This window comes from Plodia interpunctella, chromosome Z, assembly GCF_027563975.2.
Source record: "Plodia interpunctella isolate USDA-ARS_2022_Savannah chromosome Z, ilPloInte3.2, whole genome shotgun sequence".
NCBI lineage: Eukaryota > Metazoa > Arthropoda > Insecta > Lepidoptera > Pyralidae > Plodia > Plodia interpunctella.
The window spans coordinates 2,065,898-2,091,575 of NC_071324.2; the positions used below are offsets into that span (position 1 = coordinate 2,065,898).

At 34.7% G+C, this 25,678-nt stretch overlaps 2 protein-coding genes across 9 annotated transcripts in view; both read right to left on the reverse strand.

Annotated features, from left to right (window-relative positions):
* LOC128683053 (DNA-binding protein D-ETS-3) overlaps positions 1-25,678 on the reverse strand; it is a 271,734-nt gene that overhangs the window by 30,503 nt on the left and 215,553 nt on the right. For all 8 annotated transcript variants that reach the window (XM_064437027.1, XM_053768252.1, XM_053768249.1 and 5 more), the window contains one exon: positions 2,708-2,761. In XM_064437027.1, coding sequence (XP_064293097.1) covers positions 2,708-2,761 — 54 coding nt within the window. The remainder of the gene's footprint in view (positions 1-2,707; positions 2,762-25,678) is intronic.
* On the reverse strand, positions 22,311-25,287 carry LOC128683052 (dynein regulatory complex protein 11-like). The gene has a single exon (XM_053768247.1). The coding sequence runs from the start codon at positions 25,163-25,165 to the stop codon at positions 22,460-22,462; it is 2,706 nt and encodes a 901-aa protein (XP_053624222.1). The 5' UTR covers positions 25,166-25,287; the 3' UTR covers positions 22,311-22,459.

Below are 25,678 nucleotides of genomic sequence, written 5' to 3' on the forward strand. Positions count from 1 at the left end.
ATTTTCTTTCCCCAAGTAATAAAATATAATCATTTAGCCGTAACGATATTCGTCACACTGCCACCTCACAAATTTCTCCTAATGAATAACATTGCATCGCAGCTTTGGGACTTATTTAAAGTTCGTTTAAAAGCCACGGGGTGTAAACGGGGCCCTATTGTGAGAGCTTTTGAATTTAGAATATTTTTATTTACGATTCGAATCATTTTTGTTCTTTTTATTTTTTTTATACAGTTTAAGCTAGCTCCAGATCTAAGTTCAGTATTTAAACAAATCATTAATCACGATATACATATCTATAAACAATGGATATAACTACAACAGTAAACACTCAAACTCAAAGCCATTGAAAAAGGAATACCTGGTGTGAAAAGACAAAGATATTTTCAAAAAATATTCCGAAAAGTATTTAATAAAGAGTGAAAATATGTTTAACTACCTACATAATATATAACAAAGACCTCTGTTGCTGTCTGTTCGCGATAAACTCAAAAACTACTGCACGGATTTCCATGCGGTTTTCACCAATAGGTAAAGTGATTCCAGATGAAGGTTTAGGTGTAAAATTTATTATTTTTTACCCGATACGCCGGTAGTTAATTACAATTTAAGACCGCAATAGCTACGACGCCAACGGCGTAGCGAGCTACGATCTGTGTGACTTGCTACGATATGACTATGATGTACTATGTAATTAGCTTTAATAAATAATAAATAAATAAATGAGGACAAACCACACATATTAAGCTAGCCCCAAAGTAATTTCGAGACTTGTGTTATGGGATACTAACTCAACGATACTATATTTTATAACAAATACTAATAATATATAGATAATATATAGATAAACATCCAAGAATCTAAGAAATCATCATCCAATCAGAAAAAGATCGTTTTCCATCATGACCCGACCGGGGATCGAACCCGGGACCTCTCGGTTCAGTGGCAAGAACTTTACCACTGCGCCACCGAGGTCGTCATTTATCGGTCGTCTTTTATCTGTAGCTCTTTGTCCGCGAAAAATGTACTTTTTTCCGTAAGCAAAAGCAGTCTATGTTTATGAAGCGTGAAGTGGTAACAAAATAAAAGACGAACCAACTATCGCATATATATATATGTATGTATGTATGTATGTATGTAGTTGTAATACTTGGGATTTCTTCCCTGGGATGTCTTAGAACATATTTGAACTTATTTTTGCCCGACTTTCTATAATTATTTCTAAGTGAAACTTTTAAATTCAATATTTAACAATTTAAATTTAACATTAGTATTTTCATATTTAGGTCTCTTTGAGTGACCATAGCACTTCTATATTTTTCTATACTATATTAGTAATATTAAAGCAATTGTTTAATATATTTAACTGTAAGTAGAATTAGAAAAATATATTACACAAGTGATAAAGTAAATTATGCTTGTAAAAATTGTTACATATTGTTTAACACAATCTCAACATTAAAACTGTATAAAATATCGCATAGTTTTGACAATACACCCCTAATCGTCCCAGGGTTGCAGCGGCTAAATCGCTCGTGACGATTGTGTGGGGTTCGAAGCCGTCATGGTCCGACGCGACGAACCCCGGCGGCAAAGCTTATATTTCATATTTGGTGTCTTCACATCATTTATTAAAATTTAATTGGGTAATAATTATATTTATAGGTTGTATGATATTTCCCATAAGTTATTTTTGGTTTTAATTTTAATTTAATTGGTTGTTATCGATATAAAGTTGAAGTTAGTCTAGTATTTATGATTTGTTGTATTTACATCATTATTACAATTTAATTATAGTATTTTTATCAAATATACAATTGTTTTTTATATAAGCGCGTACTTGTATTTTATAAATTAATAATTTAGTTTTTGCGGCTTGTAGCTTAAATTATATAAGAAAGAAGCCTTTTAAATCACTCTTTTGTATGTGTATTGTGTATATACTTTTCTATATACTCAACATCAGAAATATCAAAAAGCAATATTAGATTTTGATTGAAATAATCAAGAAACGGTTCAAAATACTCGGGTGGAGCGTGTCCATAATGGGTGCCCTTGTGCCCGATGATAATCATCGGTGCATTGCGTCACTTACCGAAATATTGTAAGTGTCAATCAAAAAATTACAATTTCATTGTTGCAGAGAGCGGCGCGTGGCGCGCGTGCGCCGCGCTTTACGCTTCCGTGAACCATTTGGCAGTTTTGTTTTTTTAAATAGAAATAACATGTGATTTTTTTTATGCCTTTTACATTGACAGGTATGGTTGGATAGTGGGTAATTATGATACGGGATATATCGTTTAATAGGTGCCTGGTGAAGAAACAATGTAGATTTTTTTTAATTAGGTACGAACTTACTTATTTATTTAAATAATAAAATTTTCGAATGACACGTTGAGTTGCACTTTTGAAGTGGTAGTTATAATAATAATAATAATAATAATTTATTTTCAAAAACTAGTTTACATAATAATTCTTTTTTGATTGATGCCTCCTTTTAAGCATTACGCCTGTGCCAGGAGACATCGCTCTTCCACAACACAATTTATATTTATTTATAAGTATATATGTAGATATAAGTATAAGTATAATTCCATAGTAAGCCATAATGTACCAAGATTTAAACAAGACTAAAATTTATTTAATATAAACGTAATTTATACACAGTTACAGCGTAAAAAGTAATAGACAAATATATATAACGTACCTTGTGAACCCTGTGATGACGCATGAGACGACCACGTACTTTTGTAGGATGCATCTGAAAAAATATTCAATGGTATAAAAGACATAGGACAGTGTTACGTTTTTATCCCTTGTAAGGGATATACTGAGCTGAAATTCGATGTGTCGGCTATACACCGAACTTTAGCGGATATTAGCTCGGCATACATTACTAGGTTTTCATTGCGGTAAATAAAAGTCTCTCATAAAAACTAAAGGCCAAGTTTGTGCATTCGCGCCGGCGGCATCTGTCAGAGTTTGCCGACCGATAATGTGTAGCCCATAGATAAAAGAAATATAATGTGTGTAGCCGATATTCAATGACCACATTATAGCTATGCTGGGCAATGTTCAGTCGCGCTCCGACAGACGTGTGTCGTCGTACGTCAACGCATGACAGTGTCAAGCCCTAAAAACCAACGGAACACGACGGAGCTGCAACGTACGCGTCGTCGCAACAGAGCGCGACGTAGCAGTGGCTCGTGAACTTTAGCTTGATATTAGATTTTATAGATTGATTGAAGTTCGATTTCCGGTCAGGTCTATCTAACTATACATATATGTGAAATACAGTATCGTTGATCGTTTTTTAGAGAAAATAAAGTTATTACAATTGTTAAGGAATAAACACAAGTCTCGAACTTATTTCAAACTTGTGATAGAAAAGTTATTCCGAGAAAAAATATACTCGTATAATTAATTCGTGTCCTTACATATTATAAAATAAAGTCCTCTGTCGCGTCTGTCTGTCCGCGATAAACTCAAAAATTACTGCACGGATTTTCATGCTGTTTCCACTAATAGATAGTGTGGTCCCTGAGGAAGGTTTAGGTGTATAATTTATTATATTTTTACCCGAGCGAAGCCGGGAAGGGTCGCTAGTATGATAATAATTTTGATTCATATGAATTGATGAAATGAAATGAAATGAAATTATATTTCGATTATATAAATTATTTATTATTATTGATGATTTATAAATTAAAAAAGATCCAAAAGTAAATGAATCTCACACTTGTCAAAAATTAACCATTTTATAGAAGAAATTAGTGATTATTATTTGTTTTATTACTATGACGACCTCGGTGGCGCAGTGGTTCAGTGCTTGCCTCTGAACCGAGAGGTCCCGGGTTCGAGCCCTGGTCGGGTCATGATGGACAATGATCTTTTTCTGATTGGCCCTGGTCATGGATGTTTATCATGGATGTTATAGAATAAAGTATCGTTGAGTTAGTATCCCATCACACAAGTCTAGAACTTACTTTGGGGCTAGCTCAATTTGTATAAATTGTCCTTATGTATTTATTTATTAAGTTTTCAAACGAGAGAAGCCGTCACGGGCCACTAGTATATTAAGAAACAACTAATATAACTACGTAAGTAAAACTTTGTAAGTTAAAAGCGATTTCTTCCAAACAATCGATTTCAGAACATTTTGTTCATAGGATATAGATTCAGATTGAGAAAAATGACAATTTGTCACACTTTTATTATAGCATAGAGATTTTACGGCGTTCACCACGTTTTAAAACTCACTCCGTCAATGCTGTAAACAGCTAAAGAGTTCCCTCGTAGGGAGCAGATCCTGGGTCACCATGATGCCATGTATATCGTAATAATGAGTTGTCATCGAAAATAAACGTGTATACAAAATTTAACACAATAACTTCAAAATTTAATTGCAAGATTCCGATTCCTCTCTATAAAACATAGGTGTAGTGCAAATGAAACATCGTACAATATTAGCTCAAACATTAGCTTGATAAACAATATATTTAAATACTCTAAGTTTTATTTTTAAAATTGGCACTGAGAGAAGAGAAGGAGTCAGCAAAGTTGAAATACAAGTAGTAGAGCAATATCTATACTATTATTATAAGGAGGTAAGCCTTTGTGAGTTTGTGACTTTGTGAGTTTCTATGTTTGAGGCGGGTAATCTCCGAAACTACCGAACCGATTTAAAAAATTCTTTCACCATTAGAAAGGTACTTTATCCAAGATTGCTATAGGCTATATTTTCATGGGCTACTTCTAGTCTAGTTTTAAAGTTTTCAAAGTCTAGTTCTACCTAATTATAGGTGTTCAATAGGTTATTCATTCTGTCTGTTCGTGATAAATCAAAAACTACTAACACGGGTTTTCGTGCGGTTTTCACCAATAGGTAGCGTGATTTCTGAGAAAGGTTTATGTGTATAATTTAGTATGTTTTTTAGCGAGCGAAGACGAGACGAACCACTGATAGTACCTTTAGAAACTTTAAAAAAGTATTTTTTCGGAATTTTCACCTTCTCTGATACTTTTTCACGTCATATTATTTCTGAAAACTGTAAATTGTTTCAATTACTGTGAATATACAATGCAACCAGGAACACGCAAGAGAGAGAGAGAGAGAGAGAGAGAAAACTTACCGATTAGTACGATATTTGATAATACGATTATCCCTATTTAGAAAATGGAAACAGATTCTTAGCGAAAAATTTTATGTCATTCCCGTTATAATAGGAATTTCGACAATTTTTTTCTTAGTCCTCCCTACTTCCTGAAGGAATCTTCATGCTAAGTTACAACATTCTAAGCCCGGCTCGGCTGTGTAAACAGCTTCATTGAAATGAATAAAATACAGTCACAAAAATACCGTCGCTTTCACGAATTCATCTGAAAGCGAACACAACCCAAAAACGCATTACAGATAACGTGTCGGAGAGCCACTCAGGGGTGCAAACTACCCCTTTGTCAGGTGTCTGTAGTGGTAATGTGGTGCTATTTTCTCACCATAAGGGTTTTATCTCTTGATGTGCATTTAGGGGTGACATTTCGTGAACAAATAACGTGTGCAAAATATTTGTTAATTTATAGTTGATTATCATTTAAGGTTTAGTGATTATATTGTTGTTATTTTTTTCTTATTATTGGAAATATCATATGAAGTATTCATTTGTGTTTGTTAATCTTCGAAATTATTTAACTATTTCATTAAATAATATAAAAGTTTTATGAAGAATAAAATATTTTGTCGGCTTGTAAGTAATAAGTTCAATGTTTTATTCAATGTTCAAAAATCTAACAGTACTGTTCCTTTCTAGTCAAAATCTATATCTATTACATATAATAAAATAGTAAAAACTACTGGATGGAATTGAATGTGGTTTTCACAGTTGCACAGCGGGTGGTCTAACTTAAAATCTAGTACAGGTTTAAGCGATACGATGCTTAGAACTCGAGATATTGGCAATAATAATTTGGCGCATAAAATAAAGTCGCGGGCAAAATATATAATCTAAATATACTTGACAACTAAAACATGTAATTTCTTAATTAGAAAAGAAATCTAGAGGCAATATAATTAGTAATTTCCCTATAACTGTAATAAAAGTTAGCGTCGAATTGAGAACATAAGTACCTATGTTCGAGTAAGTAAGTACTTACTCGTTTTTTCGAAGTCGGTTAAAACAACTTACAGTAAAATAAATTTCGCTTCATTTTAATTACAATTATACCTGTTTTAAACAATTCTAACGATTCTATACAGCACAAATATATGTAGAACGTATAAATTGTAAGATGTTTAGTATTTCACATTTGAGCAATATTTATCGATATTTTTATAAGTATAGCTAATAATAGTAATATCTTAATCAATAATACGATAGTCACTATTTAAAAAAAAGATCAATTTGCGTTAATAAAGATTATACCTTGATCAATTATTCGATTGCGTGATGATCAATTTGCGTTTAGTATCTTATTTGATAATGGATAGTGTGGTGTGATATTATTTTGATAGACAGATATAGCATACCTTTAAAAAACTGGATTGTCAAGTCATGGGAGTGTTTTAAGTTCTTATTATTATAATGTTTATATGGTAGAAAGTATAATATACTGACTTTATTGACGGCGGCGATTGCGATGATGGAGAATGACGGCTGAATGATGGCGGCTAAACATATTATGTAACCTATATACACGTGTATGTTATATACATTGATTTAGGTTACATATATTTGCGCAGATATGACAACCTACCATCTGCTTGTTATAGTTTAAGAGACTGAAAGGTTTTGCCGTAAATAGCGCGTCAAATACTTTTGAAAGGAAAAAATAAATATCCGAGAACACGCTTAATTATGTACACAGGTAAATCTACACATTCATCCGATATTTATCAATAGTCGATTTTATCGACGGAATTAAGTACATCAATCAATATATAAAACTCTTGCGTTAATGACTGACTGACAGACAACGTACAGCTGAAACTACTGGGCGTGGGAGGCTGAAATTTGGCATGTAGGTTCCCTGGGGAGTGTAGGTGAGCACTAAGAAAGGATTTCCTGAAGTTCTTACTGGAATCGGATTATTACTCACATACGAAGTTGTGGGCAAAAGCTAGTTAAATATAATTTCATATCGATTAGCATACGTTGAAATTGTGACACAAATTGCCTGATCCCCTAGTACTTACGACGCAAAAACGAATAACCGACACAAGCGAAAAATCACCACACGGCACTTATCACTGCACACTTAATATAAAAAAATATATATATATTCACCAGCAAATAGCATAGAGAAATTCGTGAAGGTACCAGACCGGCTGAGGTAGTCAGCGGAGCTTTTGATATCAAGCATCTTAATAGAACAACATATCCGTGCGTACGCGACTTCTGTTGCGGACAGACTTGCAGACAGAAAGAGGGGCGGGGCCAACAAGGGCCCGCCCCGGAACCTCCTCTCTCACCCTCGCTTCCCTCCCTGCCAATCACACAGCTCTCCGGCTAATCTTTATCTGAGAAAAATAAACAGGGCGGTATAAGCGAGCTTTCGGTAATCAGAGTCTTTGTGGCCAGTTACAACGACAACGGTTTGTCGAAGCATTTTTCGATATTGCGTCCTTTTAAATGTTTGCGTTATGACCTTAGGAATTATACCTACGTAGAAAAATTGATAACCTTTTTTTAAGGCAGATTAGATAAAAGACATACTTGAACAAGCAAATAACGTTTAAAAAATATTTTAAACATCGAGTCATTCTATATTTAAAATTTAACAATTCGATGTGGCCAGTATTGGCAGCGGTCGGCCGCTCGTTTGTCAGCCATATTGTTTTTATTTTGACCCGTTTCACTTGGACAAAGCATTGGACTCGCTTTGTGGAACGTTTTATTTTAAAAAATTGCGCCTCTGTCCCGCTTTCCCTATCTTGATAATTGTCCATATAATTGGCTGAATTTAGCCATATTGTCAGCTGAATTCTGAAAGGCTTCGTCTGGTTTTATTTTTACATTTATGGAGTGTCTTCTGCTTCAATCTAGGAACATCAATTTAGTAGGAATTTTGAGACAAAATGTAACAGTAGAATTATTTATACTTACCCAAGTGATTGCTTTACGAGTACAATTATTGTTTGAAACCTTAAGGCCATATTACCTAGTCTGAAATTAATAATTTCAGGATAAAATGGCTTTTCTTTAAACGAATCAAATTATGAGAAGATTATTATTAATTTTATATTTATGTGCATTTATCTGGAGGTTTAAGAAATATAATAACTTTGTTGCATCTAAAATAATTTAAGCATAACTTATTTTTCGAATATATTAAAAATCAAACTGAATCATAAAGATAAGTAATGCAAAGAATACTCAAATATACAAAATAAAATGACAAAAAAAATATTTATAAAACTAAAATTTCTAATCCGTAGTTCTAAATCGCTATATTCGTGAAATACGAAATAAACCAATCAGAACTAATCCCCCAGCGACGACGTAACAGCTCGCAAAAGCTGCTAAAAGCTGTAGCTTTAATAACACTGGCTGTTTGAGATGATAGATACAGGATAAGCTCGTATCTGTTAGACAGAGTTAATAAACTACTAGAAATTACAGCATATAAAAAAATAATTCTATTATAAAATGATTGTTGAAAACTGTTGCTAATGAACTTATTAGTACACGTGAAAGTTTAAGTTTATCAGTGGCTTTATAAGACTACGTACTATGCAGATATTTTCTTACTTAAACACATTTATCGACAGTTTTTCATTGTGGTTAAGACTCAACTTCTAAACCCTGAAGATTTTTATTATAAACTAGTTCGCGACGTTGTACGTATTTCTCGTGGGAATTTTGGGAATTTCTCTTTTAGCTCCTTACAATCCCATTAGAACCAACATTTAAACTAAATTTGACTTTTCTTATTCTAGTTGTTTTGACTGTGTGTTATCTCAATGAGGATGTGGGTTTAGTCAGCTATGAAAGAGTTTTATGTGGCTAGGAGCGCCCCGAAACATAATATACCTATTCTAATTGTCATACGAACTTTTACACCCATTTTTGGTTTCGGCTTGTAAAATATACAAAAAGTGCTCAGTGTCTGAAATCGTGTCATGCAAATAAACCCCAGTTTAGGTTAAAGACAGATTTTCGCATGAATAATATGAAAAATGAAAAATGAAAAATGAAAAATGAAAAATTCTTTATTACTCAAAACACATGATACAGTTAGAATGTGATTGGAATCTCCTTTTAAGCGTGCAAGCCTGTGCCAGGAGACTCCGCTCTTTCATAAAAGCGCTTTATATAATTAGGTAGGTACTTAAGTGTAGGTGGGTAATTAGCAAGTGTACAAATGCGTTTCAAAAATGTGTTCGATATATCAAACTTTAGTTTAAATTTACATACATACACACATACATACACATACATACATATACATATATACACACACATATATACATATACAAATAGATATAAACATACATATATACACACACATATATACATATATAAATAGATATAAACATACATATACAACCATACATATATAATACATATAATTATCCTATACTTAGTAAAGCTTCGGTCTGTTCATATCCTTTCGTTTTAAGCCATCTAGTAATAATAGTTTTACATTCCTTGTATAGTTTACTATATATGTTAATTTCTTTGTTTATTTTATTATATAAATTGGTTGATATTACATAGAATTGCCTTTTTGCAAATCTTGTTTTAGTTTGTGGTACTTTAGCCACTATGTTTCTTCTTCTCCTAGTTTCTGCTTGGGGATCATATACTGTAACCTTATGCTTATTTAGCACACAATTTAAAATATATAGTTGTCTAACCGTAAGCAAATTACACTCTTTGTATAATAATTCAGTTGAATATTGTTTTTTCTTAAAATACATAATTTTGATAAGGAATCTCTGAGCTCTTTCTAATCCTAGAAAATGGGTCTTAGCAGCATTTCCCCACACCGAAATACAATAGATGAGAACAGACTGCACGAGGGATATATATATACAATTCAATAGGCTTTTGGATGAGCATTGCACCTCCAGACCTCCAGGAACGACGTGACGTAAAGATTTAAAAATCCAGGATAATTTTCTAACTCTATTTATTACGTGATCTAGATGTGGGTACCATGACAACCTTTGATCAACCAATACACCCAAGTATTTAACCTTATCTACCCTATCAATGATTGGACAACTGCAGTTTGGGCTATCAGTAATTTGGTTACAAGAATGAATTTTTACTTGGTAGCCAAGATTAGGTTGATTTCGTGAATCAATACCAAAACAGATGTAATTCGTTTTTGTAGTGTTTAGTGTGAGTAGGTTACTTTTTAGCCAACATGCTACCCGGGCCAACCCTGCGTCAGTGTGTGTTCGAGTATCATCCCATGTAGTGCCATTGAACACAATGGCGGTATCATCCGCATAGGAGAAGATTTTAGCATTTGGGATACTCATTTCGCAGAGATCATTTATATACGTTAAAAACAGAGTAGGACCCAGGACACTCCCCTGAGGAACCCCATATGTAACGTTCTCAACTCCACTCACACAATTTTCAATTTTAACAGTTTGCTGTCTATCACTCAAATAATCTTTAAGCAAAGCAAGTGCCACATCTCTGATTCCTATTCGCTCTAATTTGCGTAAGAGAATGGGGATAGAAACGGTGTCAAAAGCACTTTTCAGGTCAAGGAATACTGCTGCGCATTTAACGCCTTTATCCAAATTCTGAGCAACCAAGGTGCTTAGTTCAATTACCGCGTCTTCAGCCGATTTTCCTCGTCTAAAGCCGAATTGTTGTGATGAGAGAATTTTATATTTATCTAAGAATTTTATTAGTCGGATATTAATCAATTTTTCCAGAATTTTAGATAGGGCAGGTAAAACAGATATCGGTCGATAATTGCTGACTTCGTCTCTATTACCCTTTTTATGTATAGGTGTGATAATGGACTTTTTTAGAGGTAACGGAAATTTACCCTTCAAAAAACAAAGATTTACTAGGTGAGTTATAATTGGAATGATTAGGTTTTTAGCTAGTTTTAGGAAATGAGTGGATATGTTGTCCCATCCATCAGCACTATCCGATTTGAGACTCATAAGAACACTGTTTACTTCATCACAGTCTGTTGGTAATAAAACAAGTGTATTGGACTGTTGTGGGATGTTATTTATCATGGTATTAACTTCGGTGTCAGAATTTTTTTGAATCTGTGTAGCTAATTGTTTTCCAACATTTGCAAATACTTTATTAATATAATCTACAGATTCTCTGTTTGAGGGTTTAATATGTAACAATTCAGTACATTGACTATTACTTTTGTTGGTATAAGTAATGTTTCTAATATTTTTCCAAAGTACTTTATTATTCTTTAAAGATTTTGTTAGTAGCTCTTTTTCATAGTTCCGTTTTAATTTTTTTATCAGATTATTGCAATAGTTTCTATATCTAATATATATAACTTTAGTAATTTCATTTCCCGGATCATTTTTATATTCTTTCTGTAGTTTGTTTCGGTTTTTTATACAACGCAGTATTCCCGGAGTGATCCAGGGTTTAATTATTATTTTAGACTTAGGTATTTTAGTAGTTGCAGAATGTTGGTCTAAACTATCTTTTATTAGTTTAGTCAATTTCTCGGTTACTAAGGTGGGGTCATCGCAGAACATAAGTTCATTAATCTGGCTTTTTTCCAACGCTATTAGAGCACTTTCAAAGTCAATCTTGGTTTTATATTTGATTAGTTGTGGGTGACGCGATACTTTAGAAATAGAAAGAAAAACTGTTTTGTGGTCAGTTACACTAGTTTCTAGAATAACTATATGTGCATTGTATTTATTTTTATTTAATTTAAGCATTACGTGATCTATGCAGTTTTTGTCATTAGTTTTAAAAGTGTGTCCTGCAAGTATTCCAAAACTAGACAACATATTTTGATATAATATTCTATTTTTACGTTCATACGATTTTTCTTCAGATTTGAGTTTAATATTTATATTTATGTCACCCGCAACAACTATATTATTCCTAGAAGTTAAAGTAGTTAAATGTGACTCTAAAGAATTAATGAAAAGTTCGGCATTCTGTTGTGATGGAGACCTATAGATTCCTAAGATGACTGTATCCAGTACATCCACTTGAACACAAGAAGCATGAGTGAGTTTGATTTCCTTCACTTCATGTTTCAGTATGTTTTTTATGTACAGAACGACACCATCATTTTGGTTTTGATGACAAGTACTATGATACATGCTATAGCCTATCATTTGTGGTATGGTTTTATTATCATTTATTCGACATTCTGTTAATATTATAAGGTCTATATCAGTTTTTAGAGAAGCTAAAGTAAGGGTAAAGTCATCAAAATTGTGATCAATACTTCTTATGTTTTGTGTTATGATAGTAAGGTCCCTTCTATCTACCTTTAATGTCGAACTAAATTCACTAAGGCTACAGACAACGGATGAAGCTATCTCAATATTATCTATGTCATTTAACGTTGCTAATCGATTATCCATTGGGTATATAATTAAGGGAAATACTAGTCAAAATATGGAAAGTGTGATGTACGTATAACATGAATATTAATGTGTCAATTAATTGTTGTGTTTGTCGTTTGTTCAGTTTTACTTTACTTTGGTGTTTAATCAGCCTCCTACATGTATTTAAAGAATATAAATATATGACACAAATAATATAAAACCTAAAAATTGTGTATTTATTAAATTTGTTTTTATTGTAATAATAGCTTAACTTTATATATGTTGGTCGAATCCAGAAGCCGTGATGTGTGTAGTGAACATAGTAAATAAATCTCAAATTATTTATTAATAAACAATTATGGTCAGACAATGCTAAATAAGTTATTCGTTTAATTAGGTATTTAATCAATGTTTTATATATATGTAAGAAACCGTCAGGTCTGTCGCAAATGACATATATGTTTGAGATTAACAATATATTAGGTAAAATGTCCATCACATCATTATTTGAAGGTAAACATGAATATATTTCATATAAATAGCATAATTGTTTTGATTTCATTTTATTATAAACATTTGAGTGTATATATACTCGTACGACTACTGTTAGTACGTGTTTGAAATTTATAAGTACTTGTTTATATAAAGTAATCAATAAACAAAAATTAAATAAATATATGTATAGATAAATAAATATAAACGGACAAACGACACAAGTTGAGCTAGTTCTAAAGAAAGTTCGTGACTGGTAAGTTAATATTAAACTTATTAATAAATCCAAAAAAATTAAAAATATTTGAAAGATAACCCATAAAATTATACATATTTCACCTTTTTTTATATTAATAATAGGCTGCAAAAATAGTCATATATCTTGGAATAAACGTTGTATTTGCTCTTCGGTCTTGATGTTTATTATTGGAGAATTTTCATCCTTTCTGACGAATACCCTGCCGTACGCAGTCCAACAGAATTTATAGCCCTTCGATTTGGTGAGGTCACGGGCTAGAAAATGGAGGCGTGTTCCTTTTGCGGTGAGGTGTTCTGATACAAATATTGGTGTATCCTCTTGCGTTTTAAAGCCTAGGTGCTTGGCACATAACTTATTTTGACGTTGCATATTAAAGGATTTCACCTTCTTAAGAAATTCGGCTTTTAAAATAGCAGAGTTGGTCTCAACAACAATTGGAGTATTCTTTTTTTCAGGATTATTTCCTCTAACTCGATAAATATCTTTAATATCATTTTTACTTATAGCGCAGTCAACAGTCTTGGACAGGTTTGTGACAATTTCTACGAGATCCTGTTTAGTCTCAAGTTTCAATTTCGGTACGTTTTTTAGTTCAAAATTGGTTTTTCGATAAGATATTTGAGCATCTTCGAGTTTGCTTTCCAATATGTTGATATAATCTCTGTTTTTCTTAGATTCGATTTCAAGCTCATTGATCTTTGTCCGATATTCCTTGTTTTGTTCCACCAGGAAATCCATAGAATTTTGAATGTGTTTGTTTGTCTCTTTAATTTCTTTTATTTCTTGTAATGTACAATTCTGTGATTCAGACTGTTGGAGTTGAAGGGGAGCAATCAGTTTTAGTAACTCCTCCCTAACTATAGTTCGTAAATCTGTTGAAACGCTATCCATACACTCATCCGCGACGCGGCGCCGCTTATTATCTCGCTGGGTAATGTTAATAACATCCTCCAAAGGTGCTGAGAACTGAGTTATCTTATCCATATCTGTTTCTGACATGATATTAGTATATGGAATTTGATTCAGTGATGAATTTTGAATTTGAAAATATAAAATATTATTTTTTATTTTCGTACCGTGTCTCCTTCTTGTTTTGTCTATGGTCCAGCGTTTTACGATTGCAGTCTCCGATTAGATTCGAATATGGGCAGGTATTTGAATCTAAACCTAGCTACGAGCTAAATGAGTTTTAGAAAGGTAATAGTTTTTTAAAACTGATTGTTTCAGCCGGTTTTTTCTTACATAATAAAATTGTCTGATTAAAGATTACATAGTATATACATGATATAGTATCACGTTTTTATTACCTAATGGGGTAAACAGAGCCGAGGGTTACGAAACTCGTATGTTTACATTTTTAGCTGTAGGTAAAATAAATATAAATATATTAGGACAAATCACACAGATTGAGCTAGCTCCAAAGTAAATTCGAGATTTGTGTTATGGGATATTTTATAATATATACATATATAGATAAACATCCAAGACCCGGGCCAATCAGAAAAAGATCATTTTTCATCATGACCCGACCGGGGATCGAACCCGGGACCTCTCGGTTCAGAGGCAAGCACTTTACCACTGCGCCACCGAGGTCGTCAATTGTGATTTAATAATGTGCTGGCTTATAGTTACATTAAATAAAAAATATTGTGCTAATTCGTATTACTGGATAATGTTAAAATTATTTATTTAGTTATTTTAAAATCAATTTGAATTGGACATCTGTTTTTTTAATTTTTAGCGAACCCTGGGCTTCGACGCCCAACGGCTGAGATAATAACAGGGAAAACGCTCAGATGTGACAGATCTATCATTTTATTTTCTACTCTCACTCTCTCTCTCACTCTCAGTCTTTGACTAAATCACACATTTACATACTGGGTTGTAAGTAATATATAATTTTATTAATTCTATCGCTCTTAGAGTTGCGCTTCGAGAGCTGTTAGAGGTTATCTCCTGTCGAGGTATGCTGAGATGATGATAATTTTGACATATTATGTTATAATTTGGAAGATTTCGCTACGATTTTTCGCCACGACATGCCGCAGAATATTATATTCTCAGATTATATTACGTAGAGAAATGTTATGTTACAAATTCGCTAGCATCTAATTCACATACGAGAGGAGCGCGTGTGTCTGTCGTATACGTGCGTGTGTGTGCGTACAGCCATGATCGATGCGCGGCGCGGTTGCCGCTCCGTGCAGTTTCCGGCGCCATGTTGCCGTCCCTACCTCGGGGCAGGCGGCGATAACCCGACGAAAAAAGGAAAAATTCTTTTTTTTTTTTGTTTACACATATTTGTTACGCTTTAGTTTCTGTCATTGACTTGTCAGTATGAGATAATATGAGTTTAGATTTTTAACAGTCGTCTTAAAAAGTTCTGTTGAATTTAATGAGTGTTGTCCTTTGTCCTTATCACACATATTGACTCAATGAGGAAATCTGTCCTATAGAATTCTGGAAATAATGTGAAAAACACATAGTATCAGTAATGTTACCTTTTTATGATATTACAAGCGGCAGCTAAACCGACCTTGTTTTATACGCTAGTTAAGTAGGCTGGCGGTGTCAGATTTTTAAAGCTACCTAAAGGCATCTGACATGACTTGAAATCGTCATTTAGCGAAAGCAGACGTACTAGTTATACCACACAGATCAGGGCCGAAAGAAACTTTTAGAACCTGCATGGTGGAAGAAGAAGAGTGAACTTGAAAAAAAGGTACAAATCGTAAAAGTCAATCAAGGGCGGACGAGTTATTCTAGGCTAGAAGTTTAACTGTACAGCTAAAGTTGGCTTCCAATACGCATTTTGACTCTGTCTAGCCCGTGAAACCGTCATTCATTCATTCGAAAGTGTACAAACCGTACTTAGTACGGCTATAATTATAAACTTGGGCGAGGCGGGACCAAATAAGTTCTTAGTTGGTCTCTTTGTATTGTGGAGTTAACCCGTGTATGTACAAGTTAATTAAACTTCCAAATCTGGAACAACATAATCCTTTATGACTGACAACCGTGGGCGTATCTAAATTTTTTATAGGAGGGTCTTTGGTTTATACTGGGGTGGGCACAACTATCACCCACCTTACTTACTCACAAGTGAAATTAATATAGAGAGCAGAAGCGATCGGTCGTGTAATTTGAACATGGACCAAGTCGCGGTCAAAATCTAGTTTACATAAAGATAGCTCAGTTTCTGTATCTCTCTCACGATATTGAAGACGGTGTGATTGGGAGAAGAAGAAGTAAGCGGCTCTGGGCTCCGACAAGGCTAAGGAAGAAACTAGGATAGCACAAACATTACTTAAAACTCCTTCGATTCAAATTTTCCAAGACATTTACAAATTTACAATGTCTTTGATTTGAATCGAAGGAGTTTGGAATACAAACTTCTGAATCACCTAAAATAGCTACAAGTTCTACGGCGTAGCATGGGCGTAGCACTGCTACGACGTCTACGATCGTAGAGGTGGTGTGTGTAGAGCAAGTGTGTGTTGCGGATATGAATAAAATATAGTATTTGTGGAGTTCTAAAATAAAATATTACAATATCAATGGTGGACAACACAAATTTTATTTGCAATACATTCTTACTAATGTTATAGATGCGAAACTTAAATTTGTCTAAATCAAAAAATCAAATAATTCAGAAATTAGGCCTTCACAGGCACTTTTTCACGTCATATTCTAAATTAAATGATATTTACCAACGCTACAAACTTCGGAACAACCACTGCTGAGAAGAAATGCCGAAAGAAACTCATTCAAACAGTGTTGGTCCCTTACTTAAGGGATTACTATTTTTTAAATATAAATTTATATATAATTTTTTATCAGTAATATAACAATGTAAGTACACAATAAAGTACATGGTCAAAAGGTATACTGAAACATATTATGATTGTGATCAAGTGTTGGTGAAAGGAAAAAAAAATAACTAAACAAAAAACTTTTAATAAAAGATCGAGCTGACCAGTTCCCCCCGGCAGCACCCGTTCACGAGTTGACGCGTGAGTCAGCCATCGCGAAGCTCAACCACAACAACAATAGAGGGAACCTCCCGACCCGACCCACAAATGTCCTAATGTCCTTTATTCGTCTCGTACGACATCCACGGGAGGATATGAAGGTTGTTAGTCATTAAATATTAATTAATACTCCTTAATATTTAATGATTAACCACACAGATTGATTTAGACCTAATGTAATTTCGAGACTTGTCTTTATGGGATACTAGCTGTGCCCCGGGGCTTCGTTACTGAGGGAATTTCGGGATTGAAAGTACCCTGTGTTAGTCTAGGTTATATTCTGCCGGTGTACCAAATTTCATAATAATCGGTTCAGTAGATTTTGCATGAAAGAGTAACAAACTTACATCTATACACTCTTTCGCATTTACAATATTAGTAAGACTAGCTCTATATTATATGAATTCTACAATTTTAATTTTAATGAAAATAATGCCGTTGATAATAAAAAAATATATTTTTTTAATGAAGGTTTCCTAACAAAATCAAATTAACAGTTTATTTAAACCACAAAATGTGATTTTAGACAACCCAATCAAACAGTCGTTAGCGTCAGTTATCGAGTTATATCGACGGATCAACTAACCCCCCCTACCTCCTAATATCACCCCCCACCCTGGCGGGGACTAAGCTCATTTCCTGCGCGCCGCCTGCAGTATTAATTTTAAATTAACTGCCATATACCGTTCTTGTAAACAACACTAAACATTTCATTATGATTTAAGCTTACTAAGAGCTTGTTAGCGCAGAGGTTAGCGCGCTCGGTCTGAAATAGTGACTTTAAGTCACTTTGACAATAGTTAATTACTGGATGGGTGATAATATTATATTAGCTCGATATATGTTTATGCTCCTCTGTGCTTCAGATGGTACGTTGAGCCGTTGCTTCAGGCTGTATTTGTTGTCGTTTAAACTGACCAATACGAATTAGGCCTGCGTGGTCTTGGCGCAAAATCTACGTGTACTAATGACGAAATTTGGTACACGGATGGAACGGTATAACATATAGGGTACATTTTATCCTAAAATTCTCACAGGAGCGAAGCCCCGGGGCGCAGCCTCTCTAAATAAAAGTTGTAACAAAATTGTTACCACTTATATATAAAGATAAGCGCGACCATTTAAATGTCCGTAAAGCGATGTTCCCGTATTCCCGAGGCATTATTAACTTTATCTCGGAGACCACAATGGCGGGCGAAGTGATGTGTTTGTGAAATGTGAAATCATGAACAGCGGAGCGGAGTGCCTGCGAGTGCGAAAAATACGGACGGCAATTTGGTGCGTTTCCGCGGCGTGCGAGGGGTCCAGCCACGAAGAGGGACATATACTGGCCGAGACAAAAAGAGATCGTTTTTCTAGCACTAAATATTATGCTGCTGTTTTTATATCGATTGGCGTCTGAAATCATCTGCTTTAAAATATTTTCAAATATTTTTCTAGTTTTCAATATCAATTTTCTAGTTAACTAATGTATTTCGTAATAGAATGAATAACTGTAGTTAGACCGTAGATAACGCGTTCTAACTAAATACATGAGCCCTCAAAACAAAACATACATTTATAAATAAGCAGTCGTGTAAAAAATAATCCCCAGTCAATCATAAAACAACATACTTTTGATCCAAATAATCGTATTTATTCATCCACAAACTGGTCAAATAGAGCTGAGCAATTACTTACTTTTAATTGACTATAGTAGTATCTGACAGATTACCTTTAGATTATTACGGTACGATTTATTAATCTGTCAAATTAAAATCCGTATATTTCACCCAGTGGCCTTTGTACTACGTTTTCAATTTTAGTAACGAAGTGTTTGTCCTCTTGATGCATTTTGAATATTCTCCACATGTCTTCATACTATGCATTATAAAATGCTTTCAAGAATTGTCTATTTCTTAGAGACTTCTTAGCGACATTTTATACGTTTTTTTTAATGCATTAAAAATTGCAGCAATTTCATTGTATTCAAAAAGTATATGGTGTCACTAAAGGTCAGATTTAAGCGTTAATTTACTTAAAATAATAATGTGAAACTGTACCGACTGTAAAACAAGCGCGGCCCGATTGCTCCATTGTTTTAGAGCTCGTCATCGGTAAACGCTTATAAGTTATGCCCCACTGTTGCGCTCTATTACGACGACCCAGCACTTTGCAGCTCCGTTGTACTCCGTTGTTTTATATAGGTGTTGACATTAACGTGCGAAGATTTACACGGAAACTCCATAAAATTTCTACGTTGTTTTGCTTTAATCACTCAACAGAAACAAATGGGGCCATGCTTTAAAGATATTCGACGCACATCAATCCTATGGAAATCGACGAGCACAACGTACGATACGTCGACGCAACAAAGCAATGGAGCCGAGTTCTTAAAATACACGTCAAGCGAGAAACTAGAACCGAGACGGCAAAGAAAATTTCTCGTAAAAATTGAGTTGAAAACTTTAATCGCTGTTGAACACAACAATACTAGTATAGGGGCTATTCAATAGGGGCATAAAGAGCCCATCTCTCGAAGTTTACCGACAGAGAGCGCAGGAAGCGACGTCTAAAAACTTTGCAGAGAATAACTTTAATTAGTTTAGTGGAATTCGCGCTTCTGGCGAAGCTGATTAACAGCTTCTGGCACGTTTATCTAGAACCAGGAATATTAATAATATTGCAATTAGCTATAATTAGACTTTATTAATACATTAAGAGGTAAAAATCGAACGCTCATAGGATCACTTTATTGTTTTACTAACACAGATTAAATAAAAAGGAAACAGGAATAAGAAAAGATAATTTTGCCTAACACCCCGATTGTGGAACTTTTTATTTATTATACTGTGGTATTATACAGTTAGAATAAACTACGTGATTTTTTATTAAATGAACATATATATATATATTAGGACAAATTACACATATTGAGCTAGCCCCAAAGTAAGTTCGAAACTTGTGTTATGGGATACTAACTCAACGATACTATATTTTATAACAAATACATATATAGATAAACATCCAAGACCCGGGCCAATCAGAAAAAGATCGTTTTCCATCATGACCCGACCGGGGATCGAACCCGGGACCTCACGGTTCAGTGGCAAGAACTTTACCACTGCGCCACCGAGGTCGTCACGGTAGGTATCAGATAGAAATGATGTACCAAGTTACGACGCACTCGAAACCGACGGAGCACGATTGGGCAGTGACGCTTGGCTCTTAGTGTTGCAGTAGTTTCAACTAAGTGCAGACAGCACGATAATTAGATAAGGAAGACAATTCGTCACTATATAAAGGCAAACAACCAGAAGTGGTCTCTTCCCGGTTACCCGGCCAATAGCCGACCAGAAGTGGGTCGCTTCCCGGTTGCATGTCACCTCCGGGGATGTTTCCTACATTGTTATTTCCGCAGTCCCGCGTGGGTCCTTCAATATCAAGTTTAACTATGATTCGAAAACGCGCTAGTTACTAAATCAATCAACAATTGTTTTAGTATGTATTATATTTATTTTAATATAAATGAATGACCATAATTTATCAATATTAATACATAGTATGTAATTAAAAAGGTGCTTTCAGCGGTACGCTTAAGAGCGAGGCCACATTGCTTCGTTGTGACAACGCGGCACTAGGCTGATTCTGAATTCACTAAACTGTTGATGACAATTTAGTGAAATTATAAAATTACTGTACAGGCGACCGCATGTCAAGTTACCCTTCATGAACATTGCGGTGATAAGAGGGAAGTTTGCAATAGATATGGGTAGGTTGATGTGATGTTGACTGTACAGGCCAGTTTATATCAATTTACACAAATTCATTGCAAATTCGCCACTATTAGCGCTGCACGATCTTGATATGTGTGCCGCGAATGTACTTTGCCTAGTTTGCATGCTTTTATAAACTGCTATAAAAACCAACCAAACCAAAAAATTAACAACGCCCTCTCTGCAATATATAAAGACTCCCAACTAAGTCTCCAACTAACCGAGGCGACCTCTAGCTGTATTTCACTGAACTACTAAAATGGGGTGCCGCCCTCGCATACGCTTTCCACTCACTTTTCACCCCGTCCGTAATGCCGGGTACACACTATCGCCGAACTCAGACAGATGCCGGCGCGAATGCGTTCATTCGCCACGTACCCGTCGGTCGTATCCGACTAATTTTGGCGAAGGAACGCCATATTAAGGTCTAATATTACTAGCTATGCCCCGGGGATTCGCTCCCCTGGGAATTTCGGGATAAAAAGTACCCTATGTGTTATTCCAGGTTATTTTCTACCCGTGTACCAAATTTCATAACAATCGATCAAATTGGTAATGCGTGAAGAGTTAACAAACATACTTTCGCATTTATTAGTTGCGATTGGGATAAATGTGAAAGTAAGTTTGTTTGTTACCTATTCCCGCTCTATCTACTCAATCAATCTTCTTGAAATTTTGCATACATGTAGTTTGAAGTTTGGAGAATGACATAGGGTTCATCCCAGAAAAATGACTACTTCGTGAGAAAATCACGCGGGCGAAGCCGCGGGCGAAAGTTAGTTAAGGCATAAATTGATATGTTTATTTTTAAATGGTAGCTCAGCCGCAGAGGTCGACATGAAATTTTTGATAGAATAAATAACAGAAATAAACTATTGGCTGAAAATTCGCCCTACTTGGCCACGATGGTTTTCCGTACGGTTATAAAAAGCTGGGAGTTTTTTATTACCGTGGGTAACAACTACATATTTGAACAGTCAAAAATTTTTTATCATTTAGTGCTTAGATTTTCCATGCATTTTTTATATTTAAAGTACATTATGACAGCACCAAAATATCGGCGTTGGGCATTGTGAGCGAGCCATGCCCCATTGCTCCGTTGCGCTAAAAACTAGTTAATAGTGGTACAAACTGTTAGTCAATTAAAAAACCAATTTTAAAAAATGGAAATACTGCGATCATAGTCGGTAGTGTAGTTTTGCCGACAGTACACCAAATTCAGTCAAAACATGCTCCTGTCTACTTCATGTACAAATAAGTAGATATCTTACAAAAATCGTATTATTGAAAGTTGGATCTCATCAACAATTAATTTATCCAAAATGATATTACCATAACATACAGTGACGTAAAAGAATTCACCTACACAATTAGTGAAATTAAAAGTTATAAAAACACATTTTCATACTTATTCGTTTTTATTTTCTTTTTCGTCTTTTTTCAATTTGTATCTCAGTTGTGACTCCAGCATTGCCATATATTCGAAATACTTCGCGCCCCACTTAGTATACGAGCGATACCAATTCATATACATCTCATAGTCCTCGTCATCAGTGCACACTGCTTCTTCACATTCTATTATTTCATCCAGAATCTCCATTGGATGAAGAGGCTTGTAGTACAGCATAGCTACTCTCTCTGGAGTCATCACAGCGTTTACACATTTTATTACGGAACGCAAATCGTAACCTCGCAAAATTTGAGCTAAACTTTGCACATTGAAATCACGAGCCACTCCAGGATATGCCAATAGCATTTTCGACAAAATAAATGACAAACTACCATAGTCTGACCTCGGAATCATTATAACTGATGGAAAAGCTTTATACATTTGTTTGGCTTTTGAAACCCACGGCTCAGTGGCTGTACCTAAGACCAAGATCTTATCTTCGGCTCCAATTGGTTTCACTACTTCTTTATAAAAGGCTCTTTTCAACTTTGTTGGATCTGACTTTTTTTCTTCCTTGGGTACTTTCTTATAAAACAGTTTATCAGCTTGGTGCACCATTATAACAGTAGGTTGCATTAATTTACTTATTCTACCGACGAATTGAAACAATCTTTTGAGTCTTTTCTTGGGATATTTACTAACGTTCATTGGTGAGAGATCAATTAATATGGAATTTGTTTCTGTTGCTACAGCATAAATGAGGGTCCTTTTACCGGATCCGCTTGGGCCCACGAACAACTGTGATCTGACTGCATTTGGACAAGAACAACCAATTGTTAAAATACATCGCGTTCTTACTAACTCTTTAACATCACCAAGGCATGGTAGTGGAAACGACGGTGTCCACAGAACAGCTCTCATATCTGCGGCGGCATAGTTTCGTTCGCCCCAGAAATCATCTAAAGTTTTATGTGGGTATTTTTTGATTATACCCTTATCTACCAGTTCTTGAAACATTCTTTCAGGTTTAAATTTTTCAGGATTTGGTGGTTTAGGTGGCTTAGGTCTTACTCTTTTTTGGCTAGTTGGTGGTTTAGCGACGCCGCCTTTCAACCAATCATTTTTACAGGATTTATTCAAAAGTTTTAGTTCTAGTCTCATCACTTCGTCAACAATTGGACGAAGCTCAAATTGCGCACTCTGATAAGCATTTTCTATAATTAGTTGCAATATATAGCCCTTTATTGCGTCTACTGGAGCATCTGCAATATCAATGCTTTTCCACTGATCTTGATAATCAAACCACGCCTCTTGTAAACGATCTAATGTATTTCCTTTGTATAAATATATACCGGGATCAAAATCTGGATTGTGACGAGATTTTTTATAATCAAGCATTCGCTTCGCTTCCTTTTCTTTAGCTTCTTGTGCTATTCGCTTTCTTTCTTCCTCTTCGTATTTCTTTTCTGCTTTTATTTGTTCCTTTGTTTTTTTTGCCCCAGCCTGAGCTTTTAATCGTTTATCTTCAGCTTCACGCCATACAATATATTCTTCTACTGTCATTGTATCCCCTCGAACAATCAATATAGAGCCTCCTTCTTCAGGATACGGAAACTCGTCAAAAATTTTAACCTCTTTGTACCATTCTCTAAGCCAATCATTTATTTCAGCTGTTATATCATCCATTATGTCACCTTCACGAAGTTTGAAAACTCGAGCATCTTCTTTGAGTTTTTCTGCCAAAAACTTTTCAAAGTATTTTCGGCGAATATTTCTACGTTCTTCTTTAACTTTTTCTAGTTGTAATTTGGCTGATGGAGGACTCCACGATGGCATAATCATACCCATTATAGTTTTTCTTTTCAATTCCTTAACGTTATCTCTTTTTAATTTCATGAAAAGTCTATACGCATACTGTATTACTTTTGCAGCTCTTATTTTTAATTCCTCTCTAGCTGGAGGGGCTTTGAGACCTGCCAGTTCTATATACGTATTATGCAGTTCATTCATTTTATGCACTCTTTCTCTAACTTTACGTCTAGATCTTTCCATTCTTTGAATGTTGTTAATATGTCCATTATACTCTTCGAGTTTTCTCATTTCTTCCAGTTCTTCTGCAGTATATACAATTGAGGCCTCTGATAGTGGAATGTCTTCTCCCATAGCTAATTTTCTTTTAATTTCAGCTTCCCTTTCCTCTCTCATACGATTTTCTTCTTCTAGACGCTGTTCTTCTCGGCGTTCTATTTCAGATGGTGTTGGAGAAGGATCTCCTATTCTGTTTCCAGCAAATATTTGATCGACAATAAATTGCATTTCTTGACTTCTAACTTCAAAAGGATAAAAAAATGGACAAAGAACTTCTATATCTTGTGGAATCATTATTAGTTGTTGAAGAGCGTTATCAGGGTAGGTGTATTCAAACACTTCCACTTCTTGCAACGTTAATTTTAATTCTAATATTCTACACGTGATAGCATCAATGATCTTCTTGATATAAGTTCTCCTTTGGACTTGTGCCATCATATCGTAGCAATCGCACAGTTTGTTGTAGATGTCACAGTACTTGTTGTAGACTCTGGAGACTACTTCCACAGCGGTCCCTTGAGGTTTCAGGCCTTTCTCGAGTATCGCCAGCTCCTGTAATCGGGCATCTTCCGCGAATGCTGTGTTCATCTGTTCTTTCAATTTTAGCCATGATTTGTAATAATCTTTGCTCGACATTTCGATTGCAACAAACACTGAATATATAAATAATAATTGTTAATTTAGTTGAAAACCTAAATTATATAATTGGTAATCACTTAAATTAAACTACATGATTTAGATAGAAAAATGACGAAATAGACGTCAGAAATGACTGAATGAATGTAATTTTCCCCCCTTTTAAATCTATTATAACTATATCCTCATAGAGCGGTGTGATTACAATCTCTTTGAATATGACAATTCATTACCATGCAAGACGGTTAGCTACTGTCGTAATACCGTGCCGGTGAGAAATTGAAAAACAATTAAATCTATTTCTTTCCACACATAGAGTCGCCCCACTGCTCAGCCCACTTGCACGGCATTGCGATGGTGCAGCACGTAGGCATACGTCGAAACTTTATACAATTTCTGCGTTGTTCCACTCATAGATTTAGAAGGGCTCCGCGCGCGGTCCACTTATATTAAATTTACCTAGAGGATTTGAATTTGTGTGCGTTGTTCTCATAAGAATGTATGGTGAAAAAG

Excerpts from the sequence above, each read along its gene's own strand:
- LOC128683052 (XM_053768247.1), bottom strand. The coding sequence starts at position 25,165 with ATGTCGAGCAAAGATTATTACAAATCATGGCTAAAATTGAAAGAACAG.